A 27,641-nucleotide genomic window follows, 5' to 3' on the forward strand; every position below is an offset into this window, starting at 1 on the left:
GTAATATTCACTTGTAAGCATAGCCCCTTTAAGACAAATAAGGAGCCTCCGTGACTCAGTTGGTTAAACATCTGACTTTGGTTCAGGTCATGATCTCACCGCTTGTGAGTTCAGGCCCCATGTTGGGCTCTGTGCTGCCAGCTCAGAGACTGGAGCCTGCTTCAGATTCTGTGTCTCCCTCTCGCTTTCTGCCCCTCCCACCCTCAAAAATAAATAGAACATTAAAATAAAGTAAAACAAAAACCCCCAAACATTACAGCCTTAAGAAGATCAAGAAACAAAATACAAAAGTAAAACAGCAGTACGTATTCATAAACTGAGAAGACTGAGTGGTCTACTATCAACAGGTCTGCTGATAATAGGCAAAACTGTGATGTGTTCCGTTTTTATTTTATGTGGGCTTACCAGGTCTGCCCAGTTTCTGTTTCTACCTTTATTGCCTACCCTCTTTATCCAAAGTGGATTTATGGCAAATTACAGTATACCCAATTTTAGGTAGATATGGTATGAGAATACAGTAGTTACCAGGCTCAAAGGAAAATTCTCCCTTGATAGTATTTTACTAATTAAACCTCTAAACTGAAGGTTTGAATCTCCCTGGGATTTCAGGCATTAACCTTTAAAAGATGAGGGTTTTAGTTCGTGAGCTTTCTAAAACTAAATACTATTTGTAAGCGTTAAAACATTGAAGTTTGGCTTGTAAGATGATCCCCAATGATCCAGTCTCCCAAGTTTCAAACCTTTGAATGTGGGCTGGACTTACAATGAAAGGAATGACAGATGATAGGTATCTATGTTATGATTAGATTACAAAAAAGATGGCTTCCATCTTGCAGTGTCACTTGTTCATTCTGTGGCTAGTGCTTGTTATGAGCTGCCCTTTGGATATGGCCATGTGGCAAGGAAGTGAGGGAGGCCTTTTGGCCTAGAGCCAACCAGGAACTCAGTCATACAACCATATGAGAAAGCTTGGAAGTAGACCAAACTCAATCAAGTATCTAGATGGGACTGTAATTACAGCTGACACTTAAAAAAGAAACAAGTTTATTTTTGAGAGAGACAGAGTGTGAGTGGGGGAAGGGGAGAGAAAGACAGAGAGAGAGAGGGAGACACAGAATCTGAAACAGGCTCCAGGCTCTGAGCTGTCAGCACAGAGCCTGATGAGGGGCTTGAACTCAGGAACAGTGAGATCATGACCTAGGCTGAAGACGGAAGCTTAACTGACTGAGCCATCTAGGTGCCCCCTGACACTTTTGATTGCAACCTCTTGCAGCACTTTGAGGTACCCAGATATAGCAATAAATAAGTCACTACTGAATAATTTTGCTTTAAAATTTCATGTAAGTACATGCTCCTTCATGTCTAGCTTCTTTCACTCAGCATGTCTATTCATCTATGCTACTGTATATAATTTTTATTGCTGAGTAGTAGCCTATTATAATACAATTATCAGTTCAACAGTTGATAGCATTTGGGTGGCTTTTTCAGCTATTATGAGTAAAGTGCTATAAACATTTATGTCCATTTTGAACATATGTTTTTATTTTTCTTGAGTACATACCTAGAAGAATAATTGCTGGACCATATGGTAAATGAACATTTAATTTTGTAAGAAATGCCAAGGTATTTTCCATAGTGGGCATACCATTTTACATTCCCACCAGCAATATGAGAGTTCTGCTTGCTCCACATCTTTGTCAGTACTTGGTACTGTCGGTCTTTTAAAATTTTAGCTATTTTATTTTGTACTTTAGTGACATTTGATTGTGGTTTTAAATTGCATATCCCTGATAATGATCTTTTAATGCTATCTTTTTATGTTTATTTGAGAGAGAGAGCATGCACGCATTGGGAAGGGGCAGAGAGAGAGGGAGAGAATCCCAAGCAGGCTCTGTACTGTCAGTACAGAACTTGGTGGGCTCAGTCCCATGAACCGTGAGATCCTGACTTGAGCCAAAATCAAGAGTCAGATGCTTAAACAACAGAGCTACCCAGGTAATGGACATTACAAAACATGAATCTTTCTAAAATAATGGACCAGACACACAAAAAGTCTTGTATGACATTTTATATATTTATTCATTGTTGATACATATTAAAATTTTTTTTTTGGCTCTGCTGGTAGTGAAAGTACATAACAGCCATATTCTGATTTGGGGGATTTGGGCAAGTTTTGGCCTCTTTATCATAAAACATTACTTTTCCAACCTTACTCTTGTCTCAACAGAAGCCATTCCTTTCTATCTGTAATGGCAAGTTCTTTAAGAAACTGTTTTAACTGAATTTCTAAAGTTTACATATATATTGGTCATCATTCAATAAAAACATTTATTTACAAATGAGGCAAACAAAGGCCTCTGCCAGAATGCCCACCTATCCTGTCATCCTACTCTAAGGCTAATTTAGATTTCAGGGGAGTCTTCTAGCAGTAGGTATTCCCTAGCCCCACCTCCTTCCAAATGCCCCCAATCCCTCTTCACCACTTCAATTATTAACAGATGCAGACTTTATTGCTCTTATTCACATACAGATCTCTCTTCCCCCCAAATACACTATATGCTCCTTGAAGACACGGGGTCTTTTTCATTTCTGTGTGTATCTGCCAATACCTTACACAGTGGTTGGCATATAGTAGGCATTTGATAAATCACTGAATGAATGAATGCATGAATAGCTTTATGGCTTGGTTAAAAAATTATTCACAATTTTTGAATCATACTGTTTATGAGTTCCAATAGGTCAAAGTCAATATAATATTCTAGATGCTTCCAACTATTCAACTCAGTTAAAAAATATACAACACACTTTAATTAGGTAATTCATTAATACTCATAAGTGATATTAATACTCATAAAGTGATATTATAAACATTTATTAATGCTTTTATTTTGCCTGTATTTCATAATACACCACTGCGGACACATAAAAGTAGAATTATCTAATGAAAACATTTTCCCCTAAGTGTATTTCTAATTCTGAAAATGATAAAAAATATTAATGAAAGTTATGTTACATAGTTTTCAAAAATTGACATATCCCATCATCAACTTTATGGGGAAATGACAGATACAAGTTCTGGTACATTAGGAAGTTAACTTTAAAAAATAGGCTCAGAATTGTAAGTTGATATATTTGATTATGAAAACAAATGGTTTAAATTCTCCTTCAAATTTCTCTAAACACACAATTTGCAGAGAGATCAACTGTTGGCCAATATATAATAAACTGTCAGTCACTTACATTCCCCACTATTGAAAATGCTAGGTGGAAAAGGTAGAAAGAAATCTGTTAAAAAATGAGATGTAATTAAATGAGACTTAGACCTTTATCACTAAAAACTGAGATCTTATTTCAGTTACTACTTGGCTCTGGTAGGGAAAAATCTGACCATTTATGCAAAATAGAGTAACTTTATTTTCCATTCCACACATATCTGTTTAAGTGATCTTTGAGATCAAAAAAATCATTAGCTATTTGTGATTCAATCTAGCACCAGCCATCCCTAAATGGATACTCTAACCTGGATACCAGCACAATGTGGTCTTCAGAATTTACACCATGTGAATGTATTTTATAAGACACCTTGGTCCTTCTGGTGACTAGAGTTTCTTGGATGGGAATTCAAGATAGACTCATCACAGAACAAATTCTAAGTTTACAGTACATTGTGTTAAAGTAAGGCTCCAGTGTATTTTGGAAATGTAATAACAAGCTGTAGCTTCTTTTCATGTTGGTTGAAAAAAAAAAAACCAATTATATAAATTCTTTCTACACTGAGTCATGAACACACCTCTCCCTAGAAAATGTATCTGTTATATACACTATTGATAACTTAGCTTTCAGCTTTAAGCAATTATTTGGTAGTATTACTGCTCTTTGTTTTATGGCTTTTTACACATTAAGTCCTTAAGTATTTGGAAAGTAGTCACTATATTCTGTTAGTTTACCAAAAAATGTGAATATCAGCTTGTTAAATTGTAAAGCCTTAAAAAAAATCATTTTTTAAAGTTTATTCAATAACAGAAATTAAAGGTTCAGAAGGGAAACAATAAAATAATTTTAAAATTCCATACCTACATGATCCCCTTCACAAAATGAAACTACAGTCTTGCTTTTTTGTTGAGGGGGTGGGGGAAGAACACAAAAAAAGCTCTTATGACATTTGGATAAATTAACATTAGTTTTGTTTTTTTCTATCTTCAAAATAACCCTTCAAAAAATCCATTTCTGTAAGTCTACAGTTTTAAAAAACAAATGTGATATTAAAGTTCCTTCTTAAAATATCTTGACTAATTCACTGTTTAGGATTAAATTAAAATGAGCATTTGTTTAGAAACTTATGTTGTATGAAAAAATGTACATTTCCAGATTAAAAAAGTTAACTATATACATTCAATAACATTATATACAATTACCATAAAGGCAATATAAGGCTTTAGGGAATTCTAAGTTTAAATGAGTTTTATGTAACAAGTAATTCAGCTGATTTCACATTATAATTTTAATGATGAAATTATCCAACCAGTAAACTACAAAACCTTGTTTAGGATAGGAAGAGTCTAGTATATTTACTTTGAATATGGAACCATATTTCTTTTCTCTAAGTTGAAAAACCTTGGGCAAAATTAGTTTTAAATATGAATTTTTATAAACTGTATATGAGGACACATGGTTGAAAAGTCCTGATTGAGATATGAGATTTGTAAAGAAATTTTCAAACTATTTGGATTACAAACTTCTAGAACTGTGGAGACATAGTATATATCAAAGGGCATGGCTTATTTATTTGCTATTTTCTAGTGTTTAATGAGGAATTATAATAAATAATCTATAGCCTCCTCTAGCTCTAAAGTTTGGATCATAACACTTTGCTTTTTTATCGCTTCTTGGCCTTTTCACTAAGATCAAGTGTATAACATTTTGCTTTTAAATAGTTAAGACTGTATCTCAAAAAAGTTGTCTAAACAGACAATGCTGGCCCTGAATTAAAGATTTTTTTCACTCCTTTCCTGGCTTTTAGTACCTCCTAGTTGGTTATTAGTGAGGAGCAAATATTACATATTTTACTCAACTGATTCTGAATCCCTATGCCCCCCACTTCCTCATAGTCCACATTGCCCAGCACATGGTAAACACTTAATACTTATTAAATATTCTTGAATGAGTTCCAAAAAATTAAGTATAGACCAATAATTACAAAGAATCTGGAGATGATAATAGTTGCCTTTATAAAACCCCAAACAATAGTTTCAAAGCTTCTATTCTCCTTTTTCAGATTTACTTTGGTTTGTCTTGGAAATCATTGCAAGGAAAATACGGCACAAGAATACATGATTAAATCATTATAGGTAAATACAAGCAAGGACACATAAAGTTTAAGTTTTCATTCATGTATTGAAGAAATGAATTTTATTTACACTACTAGTAGATCCCAGCTACTCCAGTTACTCTGGATATAATCATCTTATTAATAACAAAAAATATCTTCCAGTATTTCAATCTTAACAATTGTAATTGCTTATACTATAGAATAAGAAGCCATTAATTAATTTTTGGAAATAAAAAATATATACATTACCCTGATGCCTAGGCCCAAAATATATCTAACAACAAATTTTCTTGATTTCTATTAGTCATAAAAATAAAGGAAAATATATTGCAAGTATTTTCTTTATAGGCAATTTCAATTAGAAAACAATAGTTTAATGAAAACAATACAGTGGTTTGGGTGAGTGAACTGATACGGAGGCAAGAGAAGTATTCAAAGCTTGACAGGTAAGACGGTGTCAAATGTAACTGAAGAATATCTGCCTCCTTGACAGCATTTACAGGAAGTGACCAGGTTTTTATACATCTCAATTTTATCTTCTATTCAAGGTAACGACAAGTCAGTAAATAGGTTATGATCCTAAGTTGTAGTTAAGAACCCCTTCTTTTAGCTTGTAAGATGTAGCCTTTTGATTTGATAATTCCTCTACTTTTCACAATGACCGAATAGCGCAGTAGCCACAGGGGCACCCACTCATGTGCTTGAATGTCAGGGATGCTTTCCTTAAGAGCTTCTTGGAAACTGGCTTCAGAAAGCAGTTCTTAAAACAAACGAACAACAAATAAAAACCCAAAGTGTTAAATTTGAAAATAACAACATTTTACCGTGTAGGTGAGCATTTAAATACAAGAAAAGTAACACTTCAAAACTGAATATATAAAATATGCTTTTCCTTAATGTTGCTATGAATCTAAACCAGAATATGAGAAAGTGCTATGAATCTAAACCAGAATATGAGAAAGAGCCAGGCAAGTCTTCAAAGTATCTACACCTGTACTCCAGCCTATTTAATTCATAACATCTGATGTGTGGAGCCTGCACAGTCGTTTGGTTTTGGTTTTTTTTTTTTTTTTGGAAGATTTCCAGGTGATTCTAATGTAGAGCCAGTGAAAATACAGGAAAGTTACATACAAGGAAGAACAAGGAAAGTTGCCAATAATTCTATCAACCAGAGATAGATCATTTCCATTGCCATTTATTTCCTTCCAACTTTTTTCTGTATCTCTTTTACCGTATCTTAAAAACTAAAAATTGTAACTGTAGTTACAACCCATTTTTTCAACTTATATTATGAATCTTCCCATGTAATTATTTTTTTAATAATTATTAAAATAAAATAATCATTAAAAATAATCATTTTTAATTATTACCCAGATACTACATTATATGGATCTCATAATTTATACATTTCCTCCTTGCTAAGCAAAAACATTAGATTTTTCCTATTATTTTGCTAACAAAAATAATGCTATGCTGAATATCTTTAAAATGCATGCCTGGTTATGAAATAACAACAACAAAGTACATTTGACTTTGAAGGCCTGATTTGTAGTATACTGCCAATTGCTTTCCAGAAGGGCTGTACTTTACACTTCCACTAGCAGCTGATAATGTCAGAATGTGTCTTACCATATTCTCCTGAGCACTAATGCTCATTTAAAAACTCTTTGGCGATGGCTATCTTTTAACTTGCATCTCTGATAAAGTAATTATTTTTTGATTCCACATTTACACCCAAGCCCTCTACTCTTGCTCTGATATACTATCTTCCTCACTGCCTTTTCTCCAGCCACACTGGCCTCATGGTTGTATTTTGAAATCCTTAAGCACATTCACACTTTTGAATCAGTTGATCCCTCTTCCCTGAAACCTCTTTCTCCAGATTCCCACAGGGCTCTCTCCCTTCTTGCAGATCTCTGATTAATGTCACCTTAGCAGAGAGGCCTCCCTGACTACCCCATATAAAATAACAACTCCTAATCTTGGCACTCTTTTCTCCTTCAGTCAAACTTTTTTCCATAGCATATACCACCATTTATCACATTTAACATTATTTTATGGTCTGTCTTCTCCCATCATGAGTCTTGGAATTTATATGACTTGGTCCTATATCCTTAGTATTCTGAGCAATACCTGACACATTGTAGGTATTCAAATGTCTGCTGAAGCACCCAATCAATATGGAAAGATTCTACTAGGGTCAGAACCAACCACACAGATATGGATTAAGTGACCATCTATACTGTTTGACTTGGGAGCGCTAAAGGACCCACTTGCCCCAAAAGAACTGCTGTGATGTTTAGATAACATCAATTGTAAAATCTCAGTAAATGTTAGTTACTATCATGTGCCAGGCACACTTTCTTGAGTACATGTATTAGCTCATTTAATCCACATGTTAACCCTATAAAACAGATATATTCCTCCTTTTCCAGGAGGAAATTGAGGCAGAGAGGTTAGGTAACTTGCCCAATGCTATGCAGCCAGTAAAGCACAGCTTTCATAAATGGAAGGCAAACGTCTCTTTGGGAAAGTAACATGGATTTGTTTATCAGACCATCTGACAGAGAAAACGATTCTGGAGGGAATGAGGCATAAGGCACATGAGATTTAATGGGAGTGGCGGGGAGGGTAAAGCAAATGGAAAGGGGAAGGTTCTGAGTCAGGATCACCTACTTCACAATTTCACCCTGATTGTAGTTAAACTGTTACTGCAACTTCTAGGGCAAAGAATAATGGAAAATAAAGATTTTCTGAAGAACAGGATAATTTTAGAACAGAGGAAAGGCTTTAGAGGGAACTTAAAAACAAATCTCTATTTTATTTTTTTTAACATTTATTTATTAATGACAGACAGTGAGAGACAGAGAACGAGCAGGGGAGGGGCAGAGAGAGAGGGAGATACAGAATTTGAAGCAGGCTCTAGGCTCTGAGCTGTCAGCACAGAGCCCAATGCAGGCCTTGAACTCACAAACTGAGATCATGACCTGAGCCTGAGTCGTACGCTTAATTGACTGAGCCACCCAGGCGCCCCTACAAATCTCTATTTTAGATGATAAATTAAATGTTTTACAACTTGATTGCTTAAAAAATAAAATGTATCACATAATCAGAGAGCTATGCTATTCATCAACTACATACTTTTAAATTAACCATGCGAGCTCTTTAGAATCAGTAAAAGAATCAGTAAACAATAAATCTTTTAAGAAAAGAATTGCTTCATTACAGATCAAAGTGAAGATTCATTAATGGTATATGCAGAATCAGCCTACATATCCTAATCAAAGGGTTTAGAATTAAAATTAGAAGGACATCTGAATGTCAAATTATGTCAGTAAAACAAAAACATATCAAAAAAGGATTAAATCTCTCTTCTCACATGTATATGCAATTTAGCATGCCAATATTTACATAACGTGGAAATAAAATACCAGACACCTTAGTCGTTTCCTATTTCCTTTCCTACTGGAAAAAGGAATATTTTTTTCAAGCAGAGCTAGGATGAGGGTACAGGCTCATCCACCAGCTGTTGGCAATAATTATTGCTGGAAAAGCCCTCCTCCTCCCTTCCCCTTCACCAAATAGACAGATAAACAGAGAAACGATATAGTATCTGCTAACATATGGAAAGTTGGAATTTAAAGTTGGGTTTATGTTTCAGAATAAATCAGCATAAAAATTCTTTGTTCGATATTCAACTAAAATGACTTTTTAAAAAAATGAATCTAATTACTTGTGAAAGTAATTACTAAAGGGAGAGGCAAAAGTCATTATCTCCTATTCTGGTATCATTTAAACGGAAACTTATAAGAAAGTAAGGTTTTCAGACTGAAATACTACGATGCTAACATCTCGAATCAAAAAGATTTAGCTACTTTCTTAAATTCTGAGGCTCATCAATGAAATGTCTAGTTTCGGGTGCTGTAAGGATTAGAGAATCATCTCTCAAAGGCATTTAGCATGATACCTAGTATCTAATGAACAAGAACTACTAAAACTCCTCTTCCTACAAAACAGTGAAAAAATGAGAATGGGGCAGATTGCTAATAAATTGTATAATATCTTAAGGGGTTATTCATGACCACACTAACTGAATCAAACCACCAATATAATGCTATCTTTTTAGACACGGAAGTAAAAGCTAAATTATTTTTTCTCCAAGCACCTAGAAAATGTAATTTCTTCCTATTCAAGCCACATGGTCGGCTCCACACTGGGTGTGGAGCCTACTTTAAAAAAAAAAAAAAGAAAGGCAAATCTCGGGGGACATGGGTGGCTTAGTCAGTTAAGTATTCGACTCTTGATTTCAGCTCACGTCATGATCTCAGGGTTGTAAGGTCCAGCTCTGCATGCTCATGCTCACTCTCTCTCTCTCTCTCTCTCTCTCAAAATAAATTAACATTTAAAAACTGTCTTAGGGATTTAAAACTTTCACAAGACATTTCTCACTTAGAACTATACCAAAAACACGGTTTCATTTTTCAGTGAAAAAATGTGAATGGAGCAGGCTGCTAAATAAATAAGTATAAAGTGTAAAACATTCTCTTCCCAGTTTTCCTACTTATCCTATAAAATGTTAATAAAGATTATTCTACAGAAGACAGAGAGGCCATTCTCATTAATCAAATAATGTTTCTGATCAACACCAAATATGTCTTGATAGTAATGATTAATAAAATACCTAATCAATTACCTATCCTAAGATGCTTAAGTTTTAAATTTTATCTGCCTCTCTTTCTAGATATTTATCTTTTTAAAGTGGCTGTTTGTTACAATTTTTGCTGTACTATAGAAGATTTTATATGAAACTATTTAGAATATCCTAAAAGATCTTTTTTTGTGTAGCTTAATACTTATAAACTTCAACTGACTCGATATTCAGGAAATTATTCCTTCAATTTTTTTCCCCACTGATATAAAGACAAAGCTTTCTGGAACTAAAATAAAGGATATGCCTTTTGAACTAACCATAAAGAGAAGTTCTAGGTAACATTCATCACTGTACAAAATTAAAAATTAAATTTTAACAAGTAGCTTCTTGTAAGATAAAAGCTCATGATCCATCAAGAAATGAAAATCTCAGTCTTACCTTTTGGATCATTATGAGTCAACAGCTGTATATCAAATTGTTTAGCAAATGCAGTCAAATCGGGTGGCATCACACAGCAAGAGGCAAGATTAACTTGGTTACTATTTGGTTTTACCTAGAAGTGAAGAAAATCATGACATTGCCACTAAATCAAGTACTACAAAAAGTGGAAAGCAATAAAAGGACACAATTTTAGGAAATATACTACATCTTATAATACTTAAAGTTTATAAAATACTTTTCTATAAATGTATTTATTAACGTATGCTTTTCTAACTCATGTTAGTGGTACCAGGGAAAGGAAAGAGCTCTAGATGAGGGCCAATATAGTGCTACACTATTAGAAACTTTCCAGCTGGTACCTGTAATCTACTGCACTTGTCTCAAAAATAAACATGATTCTTAGTGTGACAGTTCTAGCTGAAGAGGAAGTATGTCTTACAGGTAAGAGATCAAATAGGAATGATACATTTAATATTAAAGTATAAAATATGGTTACAGGGACGCCTGGGTGGCTCAGTTGGTTGGGCTTCCGACTTTGGCTCAGGTCATGATTTCACAGTTGGTGGGTTCGAGTCCCATGTTAGGCTCTGCTGACAGCTCAGGGCCTGGAGCCTGCCTCCAATTCTGTGTTTCCCTCTCTCTCTGCCCCTCCCCAAATTGTGCTCTTTCTCTCAAAAATAAATAAACATTAAAAAAATTAAAATATGGTTATAAATCAGACACATTTTGAAAAAGAATTAGATAATTTCTAATAGCTGCTCTGGTAATTTATAGAAACATTCCAGATCACCCAAGTCTCTCCAGCAGAATCTTGGCCACAATCTGGCTATCACCAAATCAAAGGCAGAAGGGCCAACACTTTCTCTAGGGTCTGAAACTGAAAGATCTGAAAAGGAGAAGCTTGGGGATGAAGTAAAAGGAGTAAAGAAAAATACAGAGAGTAAAAGTAAAATACTAGTTAGTAAGCAACTTCCCTAATAATTTTGTACATTTTATTAGGCCAGAGAGTGGTGGTGATTAATTTATTACACCTCTGTATCAAATTCTATGAACCAAAAGTCTTTTTTATCTTTAAGTAACAGCAAAATATTTGTTATATATGATACTCCCTTACTTAAGGAATCAGAACCAAAACCTAATCTTATCTAAAGAAAAATGTAATAATTTTATCACAAAAGTAAAACTGAAGGAAATAGCCTTAATTCATTTTGACGGTACATGCTTCAGCACACATTTTCTAGTGTTTCTGTCACTCATTTTTTTTAAAGTTTATTTATTCATTTTGAGAGAGTGAGAGAGCGTGTGAGCAAGTGCATGCATGGAGGAGGAGGAGGAGGGGGAGGGGGAGGAGGAGGAGGAAGAAGAAGAAAGAGAGAGAGAGAGAGGGAGAGGGAGAGGGAGAGGGAGAGAGAGAGAGGTAAAGAGAGAATCCTAAGCAGGCTCCATGCTGTCAACATGAAGCCTGATGCGGGGCTTGATCTCACAAGCTGTATGGTCATGACCTGAGCTGAAATCAAGAGTTGGACGCTTAACCGACTGAGCCACCCAGGCACTCCAATATGTTACTCATTTGAAATGAAATTAATATTAAATTCAATTAGGCATATAGTTGAGACAAAAAAGTCTAATGCTTTAGACAAATCTTGTCTTAAAACACCCACAATTGGAATAGCCAACCAATAGTGAGCGTCCACTATTGTGCATGATGCTAAACGGTATGCAGCAAAGACTGTAAAAGCTGGGCTCCTCCCAGAGCGCTTGTGATCTCACTGTGCTTTACCTGTGCCCACTGATAGAGCTGTTCCAACTGTGTTTTGTCTAGATCAGAGGTACCTATTGCAACAATCTTTTTGCTCTGAACCAAGTTTTCTAATTCCTCCCAGTAAGGCTGCAAATGCTCCAAGGAGAGATTAACTCCATCTTCAATAGGAGGAGAAGCAATGATCACAGAATCCAGCTGTGCAACTCCAAGGACTGAACAGGCTGATGTGAAGGAAAACACAAAAAGGATATTTATTACATAATAAAAACAAGTATTTCTAATGTCCTTCAAGTATCCCACTAAATTCTGTTCATACAGTTCAATAGTTTTCTAATATAGATTATTTCACTCAGTTTCATAATCATTTATAACATTCCCATCTCTTAAATAAGTATAAGCCCCTGTTCATCTATTTGGTCTGCATGACAGACACGTCAGTTTCTTTGACCTGCCTCTTTCCTAGGGACTCACAGCTATTACAAGCCTTCTGGAGAACAGGCCTTCTTCTTGTTTCTAAGGCCCCAGAAATTTTTTGGTAGCTTCATTATCTTCATAAAATTTTCTTCTCCAGTTCTACGAGTGTCTTGTATGGATGACTATAAGAATTCTGACCTCAGGGGCACCTGGGTGGCTCAGTCGATTAAGTGTCCAACTTTGGCTCAGGTCATGATCTCACAGTCCATGGGTTCAAGCCCCGTGTCGGGCTCTGTGCTGACAGCTCAGAGCCTGGAGCCTGCTTTGGTTTCTGTGTCTCCCTCTCTCTCTGCCCCTCCCCTGCTCGCTGTCTCTCAGAATAAAGACATTAAAAAAAATTTTTTTTTTAATTAAAAGAATTCTGACTTCATATTCTGTAATTGGTAGTCATAGCAAAGAACAGTCTTAAGACTCTGAAAAGCTAAATTTATGGTTCTAATCTATATTTATAGAGGTACTTTTTAAACATTTTTTAATGTTTATTTATTTTTGAGACAGAGAAAGACAGGGTGTGAGCAGGGAAGGGGCAAAGAGAGAGGGAGACACAGAATCCAAAGCAGGCTCCAGGCTCTATGCTGTCAGCACAGAGCCCAATGTGGGGCTTTAACTCATGAACCTTGAGATCATGACCTGAGCCAAAGTTGGACACTTAACCGACTGAGCCACCCAAGCACCCCAAGAGAGATAATTTTTATAAAAATAATTAAAGAGTTTATTTTAAATTAGTTTTCATTCCACAGTTATATTACAGAGCTAATTATTTAAGTGTCCAACATCTATAAATATTTTAAGAATGTTTTAGAAGAAAAAATACTGAATAATTGCAATACCACAATAATCTAACCAAGTGCCAAACAAAGATGAAAATGCTTGTTTTGTTGTTGTGGTGGTGGTTGTGGTATTTCATTATAGTACTAAAAGGGCTAAGAATAGGATTAAGAATTTCTATCTCCAGGGGCACCTGGGTGGCTCAGTCGGTTAAGCGTCCGATTTTGGCTCAGGTCATGATCTCATGGTTCATGGGTTCAAGTCCCATGTCAGGCTCTGTGCTGACAGCTAGCTCAGAGCCTGGAGCTTGTCTTCAGATTCTTTATCTCCCTCACTCTCTGACCCTCCCTTGCTCACACTGTCTCTCTCAAAAATAAAATTAAAAAAAAAAAAAAGCATTAAAAAATTATTAAAAAAAAGAATTTCTATCTCCAAACATATAGTTGACATTTGATTATATCTTTTACATTCCTCTTATATATCAAAATATGAACCTACATAAGTCAATTTGATCTGACAGAAGCCTTAAGAAATTAGGCTAGAACTTTATTTTTAAAAAATTTTTTTCATGTTTATTTTTGAGAGACAGAGAGAGAGAGACAGAGCGTGAGTGGGGGTGGGGCAGAGAGAGAAGGAGAATTCAAATCCAAAGCAGGCTCCAGGTTCTGAGCTGTCAGCATTGATGCCAACATGAGGCTCCAACCCACAAACCCTGAGATCATGACCTGAGCCAAAGTCGGATGCTTAACCCACTGAGCCACCCAGGTGCCCCTAGGCTAGAACTTTAAGGAGTAAAATTAGAATGAGCTCATTTTCTTTTTTATCTGAACCTGAACATGAGATATAAATAATATACCTACACTAATTTAAAGTTCATTATGAAGATAAAAAGTTAAATTTTTGCTTACCCATGTCAACTGCATTTCTTGTTGATGATGAAGAATTTGATCCTACAATGAACAATTTTGCTGGGTAACAAAAAACAAAACAAAACTGATTACTACATTTGGGTAACTTATACTACCCAGTATTAACACTGCCGACAATAATGACAGAGAATCCTCAGAGAATCCTGAATGAATTATCTTTCCTTTCCTAGTCACATAATTTTACAGTTTCCATTTTCAGACATAAAACATTTCTACTGTAATTTTTAAGTTATATATCAGTTGCCAAAAAAAAATCCTTTTGTCAAAACAAAAAAGCAGATATTAATTTTCCATCTGTTAGATGGCAGGTCAGATAAATATACAAGCTTAAGTTACTTGAAATGTACATGTTTATGAATTAAATATTAATGGAGCATATTAGTTTCTTCAATGAACTAAAATCAATGCAAAGACTAAATTAAAATTGTTAATGAGAAGAAAAATGAAAAGAACCCCACAACCTCACCTTCCTAATATAATCATTCTAAGTTTTAGACATGATCTTCCAGCTATTGGTCATATGAAGCAGGGTATAATATTTATTCATTTCTATTTAGTTTACCTTTACATAATTATTTTTACATCTTTATGAAGTTCTTAAGTTCCCTATCATATCCCATAATAGCAATATACTCATTCTGGAAATGAGAAAAATCTACAAGAATAGAAAGACCAAAAAAAAAAATCAATTGTCTCATCACTGAAAGCAGTCACTGTTTAGATTTTTGTATACTCTATTTTCAACGAATAATTTTACATACTCATTTTTAATGGCTGAACATTATTCTGAAATTTTGATAGAGTGTAACTTACTAAATGATTTCCTATTTTTTGAACATTTACACATACAATGTTAAAGAAACACCTTGGTGACTTTGTTCAACTTTATGCGGAAGCATTTCCCAAGGACAAATTGTCAAAAATGTGTTTATGAGTCAAAGGGTATCATCTTTTTTGAGAGTCTTTTTCTATTTTATATACCTCCTATTTTTATATAAAAGATTTGGGGGTGCCTGGGTGGCTCAGTAGGTTAAGTGTATGACTCTTGACTTCAGCTCAGGTCATGATCTCATGGTTCTTGAATTCAAGGCCCGCATCAGGCTCTCTGCCATCAGCACAGAGCCTGCTTCACATCCTCTGTCTCCCTCTCTTTCTACCTTCCCCTGCCTGCTCTTGCGCTCTCTCTCTCAAAAATAAACATTTGAAAAAAAATTGCTCTCCTAAGAATAGAGGACACTACCAAAAATACGTAAGTTTTTTGCTAATTTGGTAGGTACAATATATACCTAATATGGTTTCAGGGCCGCATTAATTGGCATTTCCTTGGTTACCAGGAAAGCTGAGTAGTTTTCTATAAGACTGAGGCTTTGGCTTGATTTAAACTCAAATTTATTTGTATAGATTTACTTCACGTAAATTCACTATTCAAAATCTAAATTTACTCAACAGACAAATAGGTGGAGTGGTGTGAGAACAAAAAGAGAGAACATCAGGAAAAAAAATTGAAAAAACAAAACAAAACAGGGCTAATGAAGTATCTGTATGTAAATTGCCTGGTATTCAACGAATACAACAAATTTACCTTGTACATTTATTTGTCCCTTCCTTTAATATTCCTAAAGCGCTGCTTTCCTCATGAAGCTTCTCTGTTTAAAAGTCATCACTATCTTGGCCAACAGACACATGAAACGATGCTCAGCATCCCTCCTCATCAGGGAAATACAAATCAAAACCACACTGAGATACCACCTCACGCCAGTAAGAGTGGCTAAAATGAGCAAATCAGAGAACTCTAGATGCTGGCGAGGATGTGGAGAAACGGGCACCCTCCTACACTGTTGGTGGGAATGTAAACTGGTACAGCCCCTCTGGAAAACAGTGTGGAGGTTCCTCAGGAAACTAACAATAGTAGTCCCCTAGGACCCAGCAATAGCACTGCTAGGAATTTACCCAAGGGATACAGAAATGCTGAGGCATAGGAGCACGTGTACCCCAATGTTCATAGCAGCACTCTCCACAATAGCTAAAACATGGAAAGAGCCTAAGTGTCCATCCACAGATGAATGGATCAAGAAGATGTGGTTTATCTATACCATGGAATACTACATGGCAATGAGAAACAATGAAATCTGGCCATGTGTAGCAACATGGATGGACCTTGAGGGTGTTATGCTGAGCGAAATAAGTCAGGCAGAGAAGGACAAATATCATATGTTTGCACGTATAGGAGGATTAGGAGGAACTTGACGGAGGAACAAGCGGGAGAAGAAGGGCGGAAATGGTGGGGGAAAGGGAGAGAGGCAAACCATTAGAGACTCTTGAATGCTGACAAAAACTGAGGACTGATGGATGTGGGGGGGAGGGGGGGATGGGCATGGAGGAGGGCACTTTGGGGATGAGCACTGAGTGTTATGTAGAAACTAATTTGACAATAAACTATTTGAAAAAAATAAAAATAAAAAAAAAAAATAAAAGTCATCACTATCTCTACCAGGTGAGAGTCAATCTTCACCACTTTGGTCCAACCACAGCTGCCATAGTTATAGTCCATGAAAACCCTCCCCATCACTCTCCCCCTGGCCATGAATTTGTGCCATCTGAACTGGTCTCCTTTCTCTGAAGAAGGAGGCATTTTTAGATATATAGACAAAATAAAGCTCTTCAAATAAGGAAAAATTTGATACTTATCAAAAATCTCAAGACCTCTAGGAACTGAGGACAACCTGTATGAGCTCCAAGATGGATCTAAACCATGAAGAACTGCAATCGACCACAGAGAAAAGGTTGCTTTTACTTCCTTTTCCAACACAAATAGCAATGTGTTAGAAAAGAAATGGGCTTTATTTTTTTTTAATTTTTAATATTTATTTATTTTTGAGAGAGAGAGAGAGACAGACAGACAAACAGGGACAGTGTGAGCAGGAGAGGAATAGAGATAGAGGGAGACATAGAATCCAAAGCTGTCTCTCTAGGCTCTGAGCTGTCAGCAGAGCCTGATGAGGGGTGCGAACCCACGAACCGTGAGATCATGACCCAAGCTGAAGTCTGATGCTTAACCCACTGAGCCACCCAGACACCCCAAGAAATGGGTTTTAGAGTCAAGCATACCTGGATGGATTCCTGGTTCAACCACATACTGGTTATATGATAACTTCCAAGTTATTTAATGTCACTTGTGTGATGGGGATAATAGACCTACCATGTAGAAGAACTGTTTTGAGAATCATCTGAAGAAATATAACCAAAACATGCTAAATTGCAGTGCCTGGTACAAAGCAAGACTCAACAAATGGTAGTTATTGAGTCAAAAGACAATGCCCTATCTTATCTTACATGTCCATCATAATAAAAAAAAAAAAATAACAGCCACAACCCAACCACAAATGGTAATAAATAATAGCTATCTAACTAGCACTTAATTGTTTTGCCAAGCACTATGCTAAGTGCTGCTTTTGTTATTTCACCTAATTTACGAAGAAGCCTGTGAAACAGATACGTCCCTGTTTTACAGATGAGAAAACTGAGGCTCAGAGAGGTTAAGTAACTAGTTAGCCCAAAATTATACCAGTCAGTAATCTGCATACTAAGGAATTTCAATCTAGTCAAAGTCAAGCTTTTAATGACTGTGCTGTGCTGACTCTAAGCTGAGGGCAAGAACAGCACATCTGTTTATTTTTTCATTCCTGAGCTTAGCATGGTCTCTGGAAAACAGTTATTCAGTACATTTGTTGAATGGGCCTAACATGTATTTTACTTCTCTTCATGCCACTTGTTGCCCAGATTTCTGTCTACACTTTTAGGTGACTTCAGCCATTGCTCAGCAGTGTTCTACCAGGAAGAGAAGGCTTATGCTTGCTTCAGGTAGACCCTGTTCTTAAGCTTTCCTTTTCTTCTTTCCATTTCCTCCACCTTAATCTTCCTACTGCCCTGAAGTCCAACATATAAATTAATGAGACTACCATGAAGAACAGCAAGGTGAATTTCTTTTCTGACTCTACGTAAGTAGCCAAAACTGACCTCCTATAACTTCCTCTTGGAGTTTACATCAAGATTATGTTTAAAAAGAATTTTTGTATTTCTCACACTTAGTGACTGAGTCTCTCATTACCAGAGGCAAAGAAAGGTTTATTCCCATACCAGACAAAACTTCACTATCACTTCCACTGTATAACAAAATAAATTGTAAAGGCTGGACTTTACCAGAAACTTTCATTTCTTCTCTTTCATCAGGATTTATCTTTTCTACCGCATGAGATACAGTACATTCCAAGACATCTGGAAACTCCTATAACAAACACATGATGTTTATGATAAATATAAAATTAATCTTTGTAATTAGCTATATGTTTTCTATTGTCCATAGTGCCCTTTAGAAGCAGAGAGCCCATAAGATAACTGGGTTCTTTACCCAATGTCTGGATGGGCTTCATAAAGTTTGCAAAACCCTGAAACAAAGGTAAAATGCTGTGTGTGTGTCCATTTACTGGGGAAAAGGATCTCCTTTTGAGCAGGTACTCAGAGGAGTGCATGATAAAAAAAACAAAAAACAAATAGTGGTGGTGGTGGGGAAACGTGAGGAGTTAGAACCACTAGCATAGTACATCCTTTTAGTTAAAAAAAAGAAACCAATTAAAAATAATAAATATTTATCCATTCAGGATAATGACATGTTAAAAACTTCCTAGATTAATCACAAACACTTTAAGCCAAAACCTTTTTTTCTGATTGCAATAAAAAAAGTAAAGGCCATTCTAATGCATTATAATGAATAAATGATGAGGAAAATGATAAAATGTTAGTACATATAAATCAGAAACATATTAACCCACATTTATAAGACTAAAACAAAGTAAACAGTGAGGGTTTCCTCACAGTTCTTGAGCATATTACAATGCCTGGCACACATCAAAGGCTTAGTAAGTGTTTATCAGTCATGCATAGAGGCAAATGGTCATTTCAGAGAAACACAGACTGATCAAAGACATTAATCAATATCTGCCTAGCAGCTACAGAGTTTACACTTGCAGGATGCCCAGGGCAACAAGCATTTCCAGCACGTGTCCTCTTCCATAGTTTTAAAGTAGTCTATGTAATTTGTTATGAGCCTTTGGCTACAGTGGATTCTAAACACTAGCTTGCAAACAGGTGGTCTGGTTTGTATAATATTTAGGATAATAGGTATATAACGACATTCAATATAACACCCAGTGTTTCACTTGAAACCAACATTAAAAAATTTGTATCTAGTGTTATTATGATGCTCTACCAATGCAATCTAGCAACCAAAACTATTCAACAGTCATTCTTTTACTAGACCAAATACAAACTGGAACAAAGGTACATTGTGAAGAAACTATGGTGGAAATTAGGCACAGAGAATCCTGATATCTTGTCTAGTTGAAGATTTGGTGACACATCATGGATTTTCTGTTTTATGATTAAGCATACTGAGTCAGCCAGCCAGCCATCTCAGCAAATCAGCTACAGGGAGTTTTAGGCTAATTGCCTATTTGACTTCCCTATCACAACTGCACTTCCCTTTTGACCCACTTCATTTCTTCATTCACATTTTACTTACCCTGACCAAATCAGGGCTGATTTGGGAACTCCACTCATTCAAGGTCTTTTGGATACAGTCTCGCAGCTGTAAAAGGAATGCATTTTGAAACTGTTAAAACGCTATACAGTTTTCAGTACTTCTACAATAAGAATATATTTGTTTGATAAGTGGGAAAAAAGAAGAGGTCAATAGGAAAAATCATAAAAACCAAAATTTTAGTTCTATAAGGCTTTTTCCCCAACAAAAACATGTTTGGATCTGTTTTTATCTTAATCTTCAAATGTTGATGATGTAAAACCGTAATCTGCTTATTTTAAGAGTGTTTTTGTACCAATGAAAGTTTAAGTAAACTTTGAGACATAAAAGTATTCACAAAGAAACAAAAAGAAAACTCTTTAAGTGTGGCTGGAGGAACTCCGATATTATTCACCTGTGGTATTCATTAAAAATTACACTTCCCAAACCCCATCTTAGACCTGCTGAATCACTCTAAGGGCAGCGGAAACTGCATTTTAACAAGTATCCCATGAAATCAACATATAAAGTCTGAGAACTACCATAGTCAAATCTTTTCTTTTTTTACTATTTTTAAAAAATTTTTAATGTTTATTTCTGAGACAGAGATCATGAGTGGGAGAGGGGCAGAGAGAGAGAGAGACAGACACACAGACAGACAGACTGACTCTGAAGCATGCTCCAGGCTCTGAGCTGTCAGCACAGAGCCTGACGCAGGGCTCAAATGAACAAACCTGTGAGATGGTGACTTGAGCCAAAGTCGGTTGCTTAACTGACTGAGGCACCCAGGCACCCTGTACCATAGTCATATCTTAACACAAGTCAACTTGCATAATGTCAGCCCACATGTCATTTCCTACCACTTAGGTATACCTCCAATCTGCCTTCAACATATTTAAAAAATTTTTAAATTTATTTTTAAAATTTACATCCAACAACAATGACTTCAGGAACAGATTCCTTAATGCCCCTTATCCGCTTAGCTCATCCCCTCCCCCACAACCACTCCAGTAACCCTGTGTTTGTTCTCCATATTTAAGAGTCTCTTATGTTTTTGTCCCCTTCCCTATTTTTATATTATTTTTGTTTCCCTTCCCTTATGTTCATCTGTTTTGTATCTTAAAGTCCTCTTATGCGTGAAGGCATGATATTTGTCTTTCTCTAATTTCGCTTAGCATAATTCCCTCTAGTTCCAGCCACGAAGTTGCAAATGGCAAGATTTCATTTTTTTCTGATTGCTGAGTATTACTCCATTGTGATATGTACCACATCTTCTTTATCCATCCATCCTTCCATCAATGGACATTTGGGCTCTTTCTACACCTTGGCCTTTCTACCTGTCTTCAACGTATTCTTCTATAAACAAACAAAAATTTATTTACACTGACATTATGTATGTTGTAAATTCATTAAAGTGCTTATTCATCTTGCATCCTTTATATGAGTTTATTTCAAACTTGTCTAATAGTGGTCCAGAGTAAGACATACATACATTCACATAGAGAGTGAGGACCTACATACAGAGAACAAAATATTTACAAAACAAATAGTTTGCTACATGCCAGGCACTCTGATAGCTTCTATTCTATTAATTAGAAAAACAAAATAAAACAAAACATGCTGTTCTATGACTCACCAAACTGACTTAGGACCGCTAATGGGCAACACTAGCAATTTGAAATCACTTATAAACATCCAAGGACACAGTGCTTTGCATTCTGTGGGTAATCAATGAAAAACTAATGAGTAACTGGGAACAAGACCCTGAACTGCAAAAGCAGTTTCTAAATAGCAATAACACAGACTCAACTTTTGAACTATCTGATCTATGACTGCTTATGATAAAAATGGACACAAGCACTTTACTGCTTTTATCTTAGTACAGATAATTATAAGAAACTGGTCTATGAATTTAAGAACTTCATAATCCACAATAAAATATGTGCTATCCACAATAATCCACAAGAATTCAATTTACAAGGTCTGTATCTTCATAGAAAATATATAATCAAATTTAAAAGAGTAAATGAAATTAGTTGATAATCATTCCAGGTAGAATTACAAGTCAATATTGTTTTCAAAATTAGTAAAAGTTGATGGAGCAGGTTAACAATTCTAAGAAGAATGGCTCAGCTCAAATCATGAGAGAATTTTAAGAAAATTCCCTCTGGAATGATGGCTCATTTGCATACTTAAGAGTATTCACCCCTTTTTGAAACCATTTCTTTAATTAATCTTGGATTCTGCAAAATGTCAGAACAGACCCAATGTTATTACAATATGAGACATTCATCGACTATATCACAAACCTAATCTTTTATGTTTTATGATTCCTAATCTTTTAAGTTATCTATATTGACTGAACATTAACCCTGCACTTTTTTGTTCTCTGGTCACTTCATTCTTATCATATACACATAGGATCACTGAAGAGAAGTATCATCATAATGTCATGTTATCATTAGATCTTGAGTTAGATAAGAGTTGTAAACATACTACATGATTCCTCTGGCCAAATACTCTTAAAACAAAGAACTAAGCAAAACAGTCCTATAATGGCTCATTTAAAAAACAAGATTTGATTTCATAAAATTCTAGTGAAAAAAAATTTTTTAACTACAGAATTAAGAAAACGAGGGGCACCTGGGTGGCTCAGTCTGTTGAGTGGCCAACTTTGGCTCAAGTCATGATCTCACAGTTCATGAGTTCGAGCCCCACACTGGGTTCTGTGCTCACAGCTCAGAGCCTGGAGCCTGCTTTGAATTCTCTATCTCCCTCTCTCGTTGCACACCCTGCCCTCCCCTTCCGCTTATGCTCTCTCTCAAAAATGAATAAATATAAGAAAGAAAGAAAGAGAGAGAGAGAGAGAGAGAGAGAGAGAGAGAAAGAAAGAAAGAAAGAAAGAAAGAAAGAAAGAAAGAAAGAAAGAGAAAGAAAGAAAGAAAGAAAAACATATTAGAACTAGAAGAGACCTTTCTAGGAAACTTAATCTAACTCTCTACTTGACTTGGTAAATTTTCTTAATAATGAGTGATTTATTCAGTTTCTTTATCCTATGAGGTTAGGAACTGTTTCAAGTAGCATATCCCAATTTGGAGCTCTGGTTGATACAAAGTTTTTTTTTTTTTTTTTTACATGGAAACAAAACATGCCTCTCTTAACTAAACCATCATATTTTCCCTATAGTATACTGCCATATCTTCAAGTTTTCCTCAAATGTTTTCTAGCTTATTTTGTCCCTCTTATGCAGCACTCAAAATAAAACACACAAACCAGAATTAGTCCTTTGAACAATGTTTTCCAAACTGTGGAGTATGACTTGTTACATTAAGGAATAAAAAGTGTAGGGTGCAGAGGTGGCTCCTTCAGTTAAGCTTCCTACTCTTGATTTCCGCTTCTTGATGTTTGCTCGGGTCATGATCTCCCAGTCTGTGAGTTCGAGCCTCACCTCCAGCTCTGCACTGACAGTGAGAAGCCTGCTTGGGATTCTCTCTCTCCCTCTCCCCCCACAACTCTCTCTCAAAATAAATAAATAAACCTAATAAAATAAAGTAAAATAAAATACAGAAATAGTGTAGGGGCCACCTGGGTGGCCTCAGTGGTTAAGTTCTGACTTCAGCTCAGGTCATGATCTCACAGTCCGTGAATTCAAGCCCTGAGTCAGACAGAGCCTGCCTGGGATTCTCTCTCTCTGCCCCTCCCGCACTCACGATTTCTCTCTCTCTCAAAAATAAATAAACTTAAAAAAAAAAAAAAAAAGTGTGGAGTGTGACTTGTTACATTAAGAAATAAGACCAAAAAAATCAGAATACACAGTATATACTAAAGGTTAATATCTTCGTAAAACCTCTGAAAGACTTTTTAACAGCTATATTGAAGTATAATTTACATACAATAAAATTCACTCATTTTAAGCACACAATTCAATGATTTTTAGAGAATCTGCGCAGAGTTTTACAAAGTTGGGGAGCATCACCAAATCCAATTTTAGAACATCTCCATGTGCCCACTAGCAGTCACTACCCATTCCTACCCCAGCCCCAGGCAACCGCTCATCCCACTTTCTGTCCTTACCGACCTTATGGACTATGAACACGATTGCAAGGTAAAATTTCTTACTGGGCTTGCAGTCAAAAAAAACTCTGAAGGCCACTACTTTAGAGGGTGTTGCAGTGAGATAAGAGAGCAGAAGTTTCACCCAATATTGTTAATACACATGGAAAATGGTGTATTGAACCAGCAGCGCTGGGAGGAAATTAAGGGACTAGAACTAAATACCGAAACATTTATTTGGGGTAGAAATGGTCTAGGCGGGGCGGTTTAAACAGAAAAAAGTATACACACTGAGGTGGATGGAATCTGGCCACAGAATATGGGGCGGACTTTGATTCCTATTAAAGTTACAACCCAGTGATGGGTGCTCACTCCCAACACCATTCCTGGGCACAGGCCCAGAGATACGCAGATGTGCTCCTGCACAGACAGATCACCAGCATCTTCTATAAAAGAGCAAAAACTGCCTAGGCATACAGCTGATAGCGTCCTAATATGACACAGGGCATTTTTTCTTTTAATCAAACTTTGTTTTATCTTCTGATAGATAAAAAGGGAGCGAAGTGCCTGCCTGGCGAACGTTTTCCTGTATTAGTTCTTTGAATGCTCATGGCGGGTTGATCAAGACCGTGTCATTATCCAACTTCACAGCCGTGGAGACAGACTCGGAGAAGGTAACTTTCCCAAAGTCACACAGCTCTTGAATTAAAGGTTTGTTTTATTTACGGTTGCTCCTCAATACGAAAACGGTGCCACCCCACCTATATGCCTCCGCACTGGGCTGCGCACACGGACTCTCCACGCGGGAATGACCAGCACCCGACACCTAACACGCGCCTGACTCCGGAGTGATCTGTGCCACTGCAAACGAGCGATTCGTCTTCGGGCAAATCAAATGAGGGAGATTCATCTTGGGCGAGAAAGAAATCCATACCTCATTAGAAACGCCTGTCCACAGCCTCCGAGCTAAGTGGATTATCTACTGCTACCTTCACCTGAACGCTGCAAAAGCGAGTCTACACTGTCTTCACCTGGCCGCGGGGTGGGGGAGGAGGAAAGGGGCCAGGAGGCCGGGAGAGGGTGGGAGCGAGGGACTGGCCCTCTCTGCACGCTCCCCCCCCCCCCCCCCCCCCCCCCAGCGAAGAGGAGCGGGCCGGTACGTTCGAGAGTTCGGCCGTCGGCTGGAAGCACGGGCAGAGGCGTCTCTCCCGGTGAAGTTGCACCTGCCGAGTGTTTTGAAGACGCGCGGCTCCAGGGCAGCAGGTTTGGGGGCGACGTCGTAGCCCCAGCGGCCTGAGCCGCCCCCCCCCCCCGCCCCCCGGCCGCTGCCTCCCGCTCGGAGCAGCCGGGCCGGCGGCCTGCCCCGGGAGCTCCGCGGCGCTCACCTCCTCGCTGTGCGTGGACGGGCATTTCTTCCGCAGGCGGCCCCAGTTCAGCAGGTTCCCTGTCTGCAGGTGCAGGGTGCGGGCCCGCGCCAGCAGCGCCCCGGCCGCGCGGCTGTCGGTGCCCATGGCAGCGGCCGACCGAGGGGGCCAGGCGGCGACGGGGCCGCGGGCGAGGAAGGAGGCCGCCCCGCAGGACGCGGTGCCCGAGGCAGGAGAGCCGGGCGCGAGGCTGCCGGCCCCACGCGGCGGGACCCCGGCCTGCGCTCGGGACTGAGGGAGGCCGGACGGTGGCGGAGCGGCGGCCCGGGAAGGACGCGCCGGCGGCTGCGGCTGCTGATACTGTGGCTGCCGCCTCAGAGTTGACTCCCAACTGAAGGGACCGTTTCCTGGAAGACAATGACTAAGCAGAAATCGCGGCTGAGAAAGTGCTTGGTAACCGTTACCCGTCCCGTGGCGGGGCCGGGCGGGGCGGGGCGACGATTAGGCTGCGGGACGCCTGCCCCGGGTGACTGGCCCTTGGCCTGTGGCGGGCGTGGCGGCGGGCGGGTGCGCGGCGCAGAGAGCGCTGGGCGCGCGGGGCGCGTGGGGCGGGGCGGGGCGGGACCCGGCGCTCGGCAGGGCTCCCCCTGCCGGTCAGAGGACGGAGCGCCGGCCGGTGCCCCCTCCACCTAGCGTCGCCAGCGGCGCTCGCGGCTTCGCCTCCCAGCCAATGGGCGGTCGCGCTGGTGATCGGCTTCCACCTCCTTAAAAAGACAGCGAAAGCACCTACCAAGGTTTTGAAACGCTAATTGCTTTTAGTTCCCAAAAGTAGGTGTTAAGGCAAAGTTCCCCTTCTTTGCTTTTCCACCCTCTTAGTTCATTTTCTTTCTTAAGGCCTTCCCCCACCCCCAAACTGCGGGTGTTTCTTCATTAAGATCTCTTGATTTACACACTTTGCTGGACAGTGTGAAGTCAAAGAGTAAAATTTAATCTTTGCCTTTGAGATGCTAAAACTCTAGTTCCAAAGACAAGGCCTAAGCATATGAAAAGGTAGCGTAGGACAGTTTCCAGATGAGTTCACAGTCAACACTTCAACCGGTGAGGTCAGGGAAAATTTCATCAGCCATTCACTGAGAGATGGTTGTGATTCTTTTACTCCTATTAAATTTCATATGTAGCCGACTTGGTATGAACCTCAAAGTGAGCATTTATTGAGCTTTCCTCAAAAACACTTAAGCTAAGAGCAATCGGATATATTAAAGGCAAAATTCTATTATAAAATAGAGATAAATTCCAGTTGGTAAAAATTTAGAGGGACGTGGAAAGAAGCTCGTAGCAGGAGGTTAGAGATTGAGCCTGATTCTGAGTAATTTTTGGCCGAATGAAAGCAAGAATTCATCGAAAAGAAGGATAATTCCAGAAGCAGAAGCAAGCATGGAATATTTTAATTAATGTAAACATTTGATTCTTTAAACATTTTTTTTATTATTTACATTTTGAGACAGAGCACGAGCGGGGGAGGGGCAGAGAGAGAAGGAGACACAGAATCTGAAGCAGGCTCCGGGTTCCACTTGTCAGCACAGAGCTGGACCGGGGCTGGAACCCATGAACTGTGAGATCATGCCTTCAGCCACCCAGGTGCCCCTGTAAACATTTGATTCTTCTGTTAATTTGCTGTGGCATCATTTCTTGACTTCCTGTATATTCTCTAATATCATCCAAATAAGTCTTGATTAAGACTTAGAGGTTATACCTCCTAAACTATTAGACCTGCTTTCTTGCTAGGAATTTATATAGCATTTTGGTTACAGACGAAAACCTGTATTGGCTTGCAAACCTGACTTTACCAGGTACTGGCTATTTTAGTCTCTCTGTTTCACTTTCTCCAGTCTGGGCAGATGGTAGTTTAAGCCCTGTGAAATTGCTAACTACTGACGGCTTTTGACCTACAGAAATGGTTCCATGGTTCCACCTGACCTAGTATTTACCACATCGAGCTGATGTGAGGAACTAGAGAACTTACAAACTGTCCTTAGTATGGTAAAGGTTCAGTAAGTGAGAGTCAGTCCCTATTATTATTATTGCCTCCGATCTTTTCCCCTTACAACCCAGCTCTCACAACATTGCCAAATTCATGACATGAATTCATAGCAGCATTGTGTTAGGTTTTTAAAATTTACATTATGTAAACTCATTTACTCTTCACAGCAAGTCAGATAAAAAACTTATTGAAAAAAATCTCACTATTAAGAAGTATTAGGGCCGCAATCAAAACCCAGATCCCTTGTCTTCAAA

General features: G+C 38.0%; 1 protein-coding gene across 1 annotated transcript; it reads right to left on the reverse strand.

The window, feature by feature from the left end:
• Positions 1–2,055: 2,055 nt before the first annotated feature.
• GCLM (glutamate-cysteine ligase modifier subunit) lies at positions 2,056–25,822 on the reverse strand. The gene is made up of 7 exons (XM_039236481.1): positions 25,368–25,822; positions 19,933–19,998; positions 18,555–18,639; positions 14,334–14,393; positions 12,202–12,404; positions 10,419–10,533; positions 2,056–6,089 (listed from the first exon to the last, which is right to left on the reverse strand). Exons 1-7 carry the CDS (start codon positions 25,491–25,493, stop codon positions 5,920–5,922), a joined length of 825 nt encoding a protein of 274 aa, XP_039092412.1. The 5' UTR covers positions 25,494–25,822; the 3' UTR covers positions 2,056–5,919.
• Between the last annotated feature and the right edge of the window lie 1,819 nt (positions 25,823–27,641).

Source organism: Hyaena hyaena, unplaced genomic scaffold (genome assembly GCF_003009895.1).
Source record: "Hyaena hyaena isolate Hyena2069 unplaced genomic scaffold, ASM300989v1 scaffold_111, whole genome shotgun sequence".
NCBI classification, from domain to species: domain Eukaryota; kingdom Metazoa; phylum Chordata; class Mammalia; order Carnivora; family Hyaenidae; genus Hyaena; species Hyaena hyaena.